At 43.2% G+C, this 10,140-nt stretch overlaps 1 protein-coding gene across 1 annotated transcript; it reads right to left on the minus strand.

Moving 5' to 3' along the window:
- Positions 1-310: 310 nt before the first annotated feature.
- Positions 311-8,592, minus strand: LOC120706245 (deoxynucleoside triphosphate triphosphohydrolase SAMHD1 homolog). Its single transcript, XM_039990832.1, has 19 exons — positions 8,102-8,592; positions 6,509-6,546; positions 6,398-6,420; positions 5,791-5,897; positions 5,654-5,705; positions 5,308-5,392; positions 4,818-4,908; positions 4,493-4,531; positions 4,332-4,399; positions 4,165-4,227; positions 3,426-3,481; positions 3,244-3,317; positions 2,723-2,815; positions 2,541-2,642; positions 1,898-1,978; positions 1,707-1,798; positions 1,586-1,601; positions 878-988; positions 311-799 (listed from the first exon to the last, which is right to left on the minus strand). The coding sequence occupies exons 1-19, from the start codon at positions 8,276-8,278 to the stop codon at positions 695-697; spliced, it is 1,473 nt and encodes a 490-aa protein (XP_039846766.1). The 5' UTR covers positions 8,279-8,592; the 3' UTR covers positions 311-694.
- Between the last annotated feature and the right edge of the window lie 1,548 nt (positions 8,593-10,140).

Below are 10,140 nucleotides of genomic sequence, written 5' to 3' on the forward strand. Positions count from 1 at the left end.
GGGGAGCCATGGCGGCGGGCGGCAGGAGGCGCGAGCAGTGTGGCTCTTCAACTCTGCATGTACGAACAGACTTAAAACCGATATTAACAGTTGCCATATGGACCTGAACCCGAGAACGTATCTAATCAAAGGGGATGGGCTCTTTTGAGACTGGCATTTCAAGTTCCGAATACACAAAAAAGAAAAAAAAAACACTGCCGGAGAGGCTGACAGTGCTCTAAAGCGACGAAAACTCAAAAACTGCTGCAGATTTAGCAATACAATGGTTTTCAAAACTGCAAGATTTATACTGCATCCAAACACCTCATAGTTTTCCAATGCTAAACATTTTCATCTTTCTTTAACTTCTGAAAAGTTCATATGAAAACATGGCCTAACAATAGTATTTCCCATTTTGCGGTGGCTGTACACTGCCAGCTCTTCCAAGTCATCATGGAGTAAAAAAGAAACAGCCGTATAGCATTCAGTGTTAGGGCTAGGTAGCATCGTTAACTAGAGTTTTTGCACTTCAGACAAGGTTCTGCCTGTATGTCACCTGTACAAAATATCCACACCTTCCCAGTGCAGACTACCATTTAAAACCTGTGAGTACTGGGATGTTTTTGCTATAGAGGTTGCTTTCTTCTCGTTTGTCAAAGCTATATTCCTGTGTCGTATACTATCTAAAGACTGATGTTTGACAAAATCCAACTTGCTAAAGGGATCTCATCCGCTTCTTCTTGGGTGTATCGTGCACTTGAGTCTTCTCACCATACATTCTCAGTTGGAGGTTCTCAAAGGCTTCTGAGACGGCTTCCACCTGTAACCAATGTTCGCCAACATTATGAAACTGGTTGTAATTGGTGGGAACCAAGTAGATGAATGAATGTTCACTGACCAGCTCAGGCTTCTTAGCATAGACCCTCACAATTCTATCTTCATTGTAGGCAGGTAGCAAGTGGCTGACCCGGTCATCTGTGATGGGGAACTTCTCATCGCATCCAAAATCCTGGTGCAACAAAAAAATTCTGCTCAAGACAAATGGGAAACTAGGAGATATCTCAATTCTGAGTATTCCTACATGACATATATCATGTGTCATTTATAGTAATGAATCGTGTAGCTAAGAAAAACAACACGAAAAACAGGCATAGATCTTACGCCTCAGCCCAGTTCAGTTTCAACATCTGAGAGCTACGCTTCAGCGTTCACAGAAAATATGAGACCTTAGTAACAGAGGGGCCCTAAAAATATATTGTGCTCACGACTATATATGTCTGTATACCCAATGGCTTAATACACTATATTCTGTCAGCAGCTACAAAATAGTACTTCATTTTTAAATAAATGACGTTTAGGACCACATATATTTTTAAAAAGGAGGTAGTAGCCAAAAAAAAAAGGTGAGCAGTGAGACTTGATTCCATCAAATACTACCATGCAAGCAATAACAATCGGTGACTAGTATTTGAGATTTACAGAAAAAACAAATAATAAAGGATGATGACGGCATATATTCATGATTTTGCAAGAACATAGTAGTTATTGAATTAACAGCTCTATCGATCAAAGACATAAGAGTTTATACAAAAGCAAGATATGTTACCTTAAAGAACTTGATGCTGGAGAATGGTTGTTATGCACACCAAGGAAAGTAACTGGTTAGAAGTTTGATATGTCCTATTAAATCAATAAAAGAAACTAAGTAGCATTCAAATATCAAAAACCTTTCAAGAGGGTTATCTTTTCCACGAGTAAGATCAATCTTAACATTGCTAACAACAACGTCCTCTTCCTTCAGCAGCACCCCAGAAGATTTCTTAAAGACAGTAGCATCAACATTAGAAAATGGAAGTGTGGATTCTTCAGAGGTCAGTTACTGCAGCCAACTTAGTAATGAGCAAAAGTACATGCAAACCTGTGAACAAACTATGTCCTGTGAAGTTATATTTTTGAAATGCTCCAGCTTGTCCTTTGGAACCGAATACTGATTGCAAAACTGCAACTCAATAAAATAGAATAATGTGATACTTCCACAAAAAGTGAGGTTAGCTTAAGTAATAAGTACATCAGTACAGCACTGATGCCACATATTATTATTTAACAGAAAAGTAGTTCTCAAAATCACTCAAGCAAAAATGTCAATAACCTATCTAGTAAAGAGCAGGATTGCTATACTACAGCGGTCTACATGATGCATAAACAGGTTACAGTATCTGTATATGTCTTCACGTAGGCATTATCATTCAGATCTCCCAAAATGAAAACAACCTTACATCTTTGAGTATACTACTTTACAGCAGCAATGATTTGATGAAACAGGCCAGAATTACCATATTTACAACATAAAACGCTCTAACAAAGCTGTGATATAATAGTATGCAGGATTTCAACGTATAAGATTGAGCAGGGTTCATTAATTCAAATTAATTCCATGGACATAGACACAACTTAATTTGTGAAAGAAACAGATTCTCCTAAAGTACAAATGCAAGCATGTAACAAATGACATGACAAATAGCACTTATATAGAAGCAGTACATTGACAAAAATCATACTACCTTGTAGAGTTCTCTTCGGCGAATACGTTGAATGATTTCTTTCGCTTTCTTCAGTTCATTATTGGGGGCAGTTTCAATGCTTTTAATGATTGTGTCATCCAACTGGAATTTCCGGCGAAGTAAGATGGATATACTGGAAAACAAATATGAACACAATAAAGTAACAATTACTGGCACCAAACCTTCCAAAAATCTTCTGGATCATTTGCGTGCCATGATATTCCTAAGTAATCATTAGCCTCGATGAGTGCGTCCACGAGCATGAGTTCAACAGCCTAAAGATTGAGGACTGTTAGAGAATGAACCAGAATATATCATAACAAGAATGTAAACTCTGATGCTTAAAAAAAATATAATAACTTAAAGGCACCCGCAACTAAAATCTCTACATAACGACGAATTTAACTTTTGGAAACATGAGACTCGTTTACTTAAAGCTCAACGGAAGGCCAATTAGAAAACTCTACTAGGCTTCATGTATCACCTTTATGATATAACACTATATAGGCCTCACTGTAGGAATTGAAAGAAAAGCTTTGAATCAATCATGTACCAGTCAGGACCTTACCTGAATCCAAGCTGGACTAATCCATAGTTTTTTACCTTGGTGTTGCAAGATGATGTAAACATGTTTTTTTATTTCATAGTAAATAAAACAAAGCGTCGTAAAAAACAATAGGTAACGCAATATAATCATCCATACCTTTACTTTGGCGTGGGTGTAGACAGTCCGGTGCAGATCAGCACGTGTTGAAAACAATTTATGGATGCTCAAGTCTACAATTCCCAGTGAGACATGACAAGTCACATTTTGATGTCTTAATATAATGGAAAATTAGACCAGATCAAATTTAAACAGGTGAGGACTATATATAAAACACCTACAATCTTTGGCAGGGTAGCAAATTTCGTCACCCATCACTCGCATGCCCTCCATCAACCTGCAGGGAAAAGGCAATATAATTTACAAGATGCAATGATGGCTTGCAGTACAAAAGCAGTAAACAAAAGGTCAATATGAGGTTTTCCCTACAAACACAGGACATGTCATATATTTCGACACCTGTAAGCTTCTGAAATTATTAAACAAGACTCATACAATGCTTGCAAGACAAGTATACTTGACAATATAAGTTACAAGGCCTCATCTGAATTGTTGTGTATGACTAACACAAGCTATAAAATTATCAATGGAGAAACTAATCAAGATTCATTTCTCTGTGCCGATACAAGTGGCATACACTTCAAGTGTTGCTCAGTGGAATGCCAAAGGGAACAGACATGGAAATAATCATGGCAGAGCAGGAAAAGGAAACCTATTTTCTAACATGTTTTCAGTTTGACCGTTATGCTCTTTCATTCACATAATCATAGTATCTTATTTATATAGTCATTTTATTAACCTATAATAAATGAGGTCACCTGAAAAGAATGCTGCAATTGTCATGGGGAACTTTGATCATATATAATTTAAGGAAAAAAGAAGCACCTTGATGGGAACACACAGCATCTAGAGTACATGGAGTGAAATATTGTACAAAGCTTGGTTATATAAATTCATAATCTCATCAAGCAGGGCCAAAAACAGGAATTTAGCACAGGTTTCAACAGAAAGGAAATGTACCTCCAGTACTGGAAATTAGAGCCAAGACCACATGCTCTGCAATCACGGTCAATGTAGTCGAACCTGCCCAATTACTCGTCTTATAACATAACCACCAAATGATAGCAGAAACGTATGCGGGCGTATATTAGGACATGTAATGAGTTCAATAGAAAGTTGGCCCTTACTTGTCAACATCTATGCCATTGCGGCCATTAGCAACAATGTCATAAAGAAAATGCTTATCCTTTGCACTCTGAAGAAATAGGTTTCAAATCCATACAAAGTAAGCAATGCATTGCAAGTATGGATAAATAATTAAGCAGGTAAGAAAGAACAAGATACATACTTTCATGGTGGCAGACTTAGAGCTGGCAATTATCATCTCCTGCAAAACATTTTAGAATTAACATTGTAGGTTGGTAGCTTCTATATACACATTGTGATCAGTAAACAAGCTGCATGCACTGATTTTACTTTTTGCATGTAATCCCCCTTCTTATTCCATATATAAAGAGAACAGATAGGTCACGTAACATGTTAAACTGAATTCATCAATATGACATGCTGAAAGACTTCAAACATCCTGTGTTAATGAAGAAAAAGGAGAATTTCCTAAGTGGTGGTACTTAGTGTGCACCATGTATAATGGCTGAATGAAAGAAGAAGCTTACCTTGACCATTTTCAGATAATCATCTTCTATATCTATTGCATGTTTGTCAACGATACTGTCCAACAGCAGTGCTGACATATTTTCGTGGGACCTGAAAAAAGAAAAGCGTAAAGATTAATTGAACAAAACAGTCTCAAGTAGATTTAACATTGCAACATGCATGTCAAGATAAATGGTGGAATGGCCACACTATATCATCATGCCAACAAGCATGCACGATGAGCATGGGATTTTAATGTCAGGAGGTCAAAAAACATAATGCATAACAATTAAAGTAAGATCAAAACAAAATTCACTACAAAGACGACCACCAGATAAGGGAACATACATGGATACACATGAAACAGCTATGCCAGTAGTGTAACCTTAGGCCCTGTCTTTCAAGCCATGGAATCTAAGTATCTAACCATAACTAAAGGACAGTGAAAGTAGAAATTTGAAAATAATTAAAAGCATATATGAAAGGTGCCAAATGCTGGAAGAGAATCACCAGGTTGAGCCAGGGTCAACACGAGGAAGAAACTCATGCTCAAACAAATGACTGAAGGGGCCATGTCCAATATCATGCAAGAGGCCTGAATAAGATTATGAAAAAGATCATAAAGATATTCAATAATTAATGGAGCTACGAGTGAAAAGGGCGGCCTGGTGCAAGTGGTAGTGCTTGCCGCTTGTGAACCGAGAGGTCACAGGTTCGAGCGGTGGCCTCTACACATTGCACGGTGTGTGGGAAAGACCTCCCGCTAATAACCTCCCCCAGACCCCGCACAGTGCGGGAGCCTACGGCACTGGGTGCGTCCTTTTTTTTTAATGGAGCTACGGGTGAGTGCACCAACCTGCAAGCTTCACAGTTTGCATGTCGATACAATCAATACCAAGCTCCTCTCCCTGTCAAAACAAAACAGTACCCCCTTAATTATTCAGCTATAAAATCGCAGCATTTCAATCAATTTGAAAACATTATTGTACACACCTGATACGTTTTAAGATTGTTCATAGCCTTCCCAGCTAACGAATAAACTCCTAATGAATGTTCAAAGCGTGTGTGAACAGCTCCAGGATAGACCAGATATGTAAGACCTGATACATTAATGAAAGCATGTTATGTGTCTAATCTAAGTACAAATGACAATGTAAAGTAGACCTAACTGGATTTCACAAATAAAGAAAGAGCTCTCAGATCTTCTTAAAACATCTCAGTGTCCCTGTAAATGATAAGGGAAAATTCGATTCATGCCACCACAACTCCGTGAAATTGGGTGTCATGTTGAAAATCATGCCACTCAATGGCGTGATTTTCAACATGAGATCCAATTTCAAGAAATTGGAGTGGCATGGATCCAACTGACCCAAATGATAAACAGAGCAAGGCATTGCACAAAAGTAAACAGTCAACTATGCCTTGCATGGCTAGACTTGTAACAAATATCAAAGTTGTTGGACCTATAGTTATCATGTACAGCACTAAACATTATGAATCCCCAGTTTTGTCTCGTAAAAGCCATATAACTTCACAAGAATGACAAACAACAAATAGTAACTACCAAGATTTCATGGAGCAAGAGAGAAACTGAACTCACCAAGTTGTTTTAGGTCCCTCAGCCTAAATGCCACGATGCATCAAAACCAAATCATGACTAGACCATCAAACAGATAAATCAGTGGATGTAACTAAGGAAAACCATACTCACCTCTGAAACTCTTCGGTGTCCACAAACTGCAGAGCAAGCTGCAAAGCAGAGATTGCAATAGTTATTATTATTTTATATACAAGGATGTTTTGAGCAGCAGAAATTACTTGAATAATGCAATAACCAGTTAAAGGATACAACTATATTCAGACGTCAGTTTAACACATCAAACCCAACGGTAGCCTTAATACAAATGCTAAGCATTAAACCTTAAAGTGGCAGTCAATTTGCAAGAAATGTCAAAACATGGAATTGCAATCCGGGTCAAACTGGTCGCAAACAAATGCATGAATGCAAACTTCAGCAGCATGCTCATCTAGTATTAGTTGGACAATTAACGCCAACCTGTTTTTGAACAGCCCTAGCGACTGTATAACAGAAAAAATGGTGAAGTCTGCAAAGGTCAAAATTTCCTAAAAGATTAACAAGACATATGAATCATCATAGTTTTTACTTATAACTGAAAATGGCCCCAGTGCTAATGCAGTAACGCTGTTTAGAAACCATTGGATCCATGACTATCAAAAACACTGAAATTTAAGAGTTTGAAATACCAAGTGGCTATCTATAATGGAAAGTAAAATGCTCCAAGCATAAATGCAACGATGTACAGTAGCTATGAGCCACAAAAAAAGGGGGGCCAAGATAGACTTTTCATGTACACTTGCGGGTGCTCTTCAGGCTTCACCACAGTGGAGTCAATACTAGTAGTGCATGGTTGAAACTGCCTACCCACCCAAAATAGTCTCAAATTTTAATTGCCCATACAACACCTCATGTCAGATCCTCTCATAACAAGCCATTAATGTCAAATGTAAGTATGTACAACAGTCAAAGCACAATTAAACTAGCCGCCTGAGACTTGTTTATGACCCAATAAGTCAACAAAAATAATGATTCTCGCTGTCAAGGTAGCCTTAACGTGGAGTATTATTCTTCAGTTACTCCTATATTAAAATAGGCATGTAACATGCAGTTTCAGCATGGGCACAAGACGTTACCCCCGTTGAATATATTATCTGGAAAAGGGAACAAGACGCCACATGCACGGTTAATAATGCAATGAGAGTCCATGCGCCACATCAACATCACAACATGCAACACTTCAACAGGCCCAAATACTAAATAAAACCTTAAAAACAAATTGGCACATGGGTAACTACTAGAAACACATGTAGAGATGGGAAGCTTCTCTGCTTGATTCTATAAGGGCAGTTGGCACAATGAATCGGAGGGGAGCAAACCCTTCCAGAGTGGCAAAGTATTGCTCTCACACGGCCAAAGTAACGGCATCGGCAGGCAGTAGAAACCGTAGAAACAAACAAAACAAACGCATCGCAAAAGCCGATAGGCCGTCGCTGCCGTCGCACAATCCTGCACCGCGACCGGCAAACAACAAGGAATGTGGATTGTGGGGGGCAACGCAATAGGCAACCGAACCGACAAACAACAGCAACGAACGCATCGTCCACCCATGACCAATCCCTCCACACCCGAACAGCAAGGGCGAAGCAGGGATCATCAATCAATCCGCGGCGAGCAACGAGTCAGGAGAGGCGGGGCGGGGGAAGGAAGGAGGCCGTAGAGATGCACCGGGTCGAGCGAGATACTCCCGTGGAGGTTGTCGAACACCTGCTTCACGAACCGGCGGTCGCAGCTCCCGTACCGCGGCCTGGCCGCCGCCGCCGCAGGGGACTGGGAGGGGAACGTCAGGGCCGCCGCCGCCGCCAGCGCGGAGTCCGCCTCCGGGGTGGCGCAGTACTCGCCCATGTCGCCGCCGCCTGCGGAGTTCCCGAAGGTTCGGAGAGCGCGCGCGCTCGTGCTCGTGCGGCGTGGGGCGTCGCGGGTGGGGCTTGCGCTTTTCGGAGGTGGGGTGGGGGTTGGGGAAAGCTGGAACCGGCGAGGAAGCGGGAAGGACAAGAAAAAGGGCGAGGCGGCGTAGCGAGAGGTGGGGTTTCCGGATTGTAAAGGTACGGAAGCTGGCCAATGCCCAATGGGGGCGGTTACTCCATTGCTGTTCGTGATCCTCGGCGGGGACGGAACGGAGGAGAAGTGCAGCAGATCGATTCCGGAGGTTACAGAAGCTCGATTGAACGGGATTTAATTCCCGTTTTGGTTTTAGGCGGCTGCGCGTGGGGCCGGGCAGGGGCAGCCGTTCGGTTGCTTCGCTCCTCGCCTCGCCTTTTGCGTGCCAGGCAGACACGCCGGGACGTGCCGTGACAAAAGGGCCCCGGTAGTCGTGCGGCTCGCTTGTTTTCCGGTATCGGGATGCCATGTGGGTCCAAGGCTCTGCCGGGCCACCTGGCAGCCATGCTGGGCTGTACGGAGTAGGTATGGAAGGGGAAGCGTGGGAACCGAACCGCGAGGAGGGGCTACATTGGGGGAGTATATTCCGTTCCATAATCATGTCATTAAACGCAAATCTTGCCACAGGTTAATTAAAATCTGCTCCTATTTGCTCGCACGCCGCGTTCCATGTCAAAAAGTGGACGCGTGGCGTTCAGCCGTGGCTCTGGATATTTTGCAAAAAAGCCCTCCTCTTTTATTAAAATCCCAACCCAGTCTAATATGCTCAACCCGCATAGTAACCATGTGCACATATTTTACAGATAGACCCTCATTCTAAACTTTATTTCCACATGAAGAAGAGAAAAATCAATGGTTATGTATTTTTTTACAGAAACCACCCCGAGGCGGTTTTCCAAACACCCCCTCCCACCACCCAACCGGCCAACCCGGCAACCCCTTCTCACAGCCCGAACCATAACCCTCCTCCCCGCCTCCATCTCTCTCCCTCCCTGCCGCCACCTCCCCTCCCCTTATTACGGGTTGAGGCGACGACGGGCCAGGAGACGGCCGATCCCGGTGGCAAGCTCCTGCGCAGCTCCAGCAGTGGCGCGGTGGCAGGGCCAGGGCTCGCCCGCCGGCGCACGTGCGGAGGCGGCTGCCGGCACTCTAGCACGGGGGAGCGACGCGCGGCTCCAGCTCTGGCGCGAGGTAGCAGGAGAGGGAGGGAGAGGCTGCTGCAGTTGGGGAGCTGGCGCGTGGGGCGGACCAGATCTCGCCGTCCTCAACCTGGGGCCACAACCTGCGCACATTGGCAGCCTCCCCGAGGTCCCAGAGGCGGCGGCCGCAGACCTCGGCGTCACGCCAGCCCTTGGCGGCGAGGCAGATGCGCGGGTAATCGCTGTGCGCGCATGCTCCGCACCTCCTCTCCCTGCCGATGTCTCGTCGCCTCGTCGGAATAGTACAGATTGGGCCGTGTCTTCCGTCGGGATAGGGAGCACGCAAGTCCTCTTTCCTTCGCCTACGCTTGCTACCGGCACCAAGATAAGTGCCCCGTCCTCCCTTGTCTATCTGCTCCTCACTCCCATTCCCGTTCCAAACCCTAGGTCTGTGGTTTCTCTCTGGGCTGGTCCCTCAAATTGTTGTCCGTTCCAAACCTTACCTTGCAGATCAGTGAGCTCTTACCCTTTGCTTCCATTTTTGAGCTCTGTGTCTCCTTTTCTTTTGCCTGATCTCCAAAATTTTGCTGTGCTGGTGGAGCTGCTGCATCCGGCGATGGTGTCCGTGAGACATGATGTGAGATCAGGAAGGGGCATAGATACAGACAGGTACCTATATTTTCTATC

The sequence above is a fragment of the Panicum virgatum genome, chromosome 5K, assembly GCF_016808335.1.
Source record: "Panicum virgatum strain AP13 chromosome 5K, P.virgatum_v5, whole genome shotgun sequence".
NCBI lineage: Eukaryota > Viridiplantae > Streptophyta > Magnoliopsida > Poales > Poaceae > Panicum > Panicum virgatum.

Bases quoted from the DNA above. Each gene is read 5' to 3' on its own strand.
- LOC120706245 (XM_039990832.1), bottom strand. From the start codon at position 8,278: ATGGGCGAGTACTGCGCCACCCCGGAGGCGGACTCCGCGCTGGCGGCG. The intron at 4,400-4,492 runs GTATGTATCTTG...CTATTTCTTCAG, and splicing joins CTAAGTCTGCCACCATGAAA to AGTGCAAAGGATAAGCATTT. The intron at 2,643-2,722 runs GTTTGGTGCCAG...CGGAAATTCCAG, and splicing joins ATCCAGAAGATTTTTGGAAG to TTGGATGACACAATCATTAA.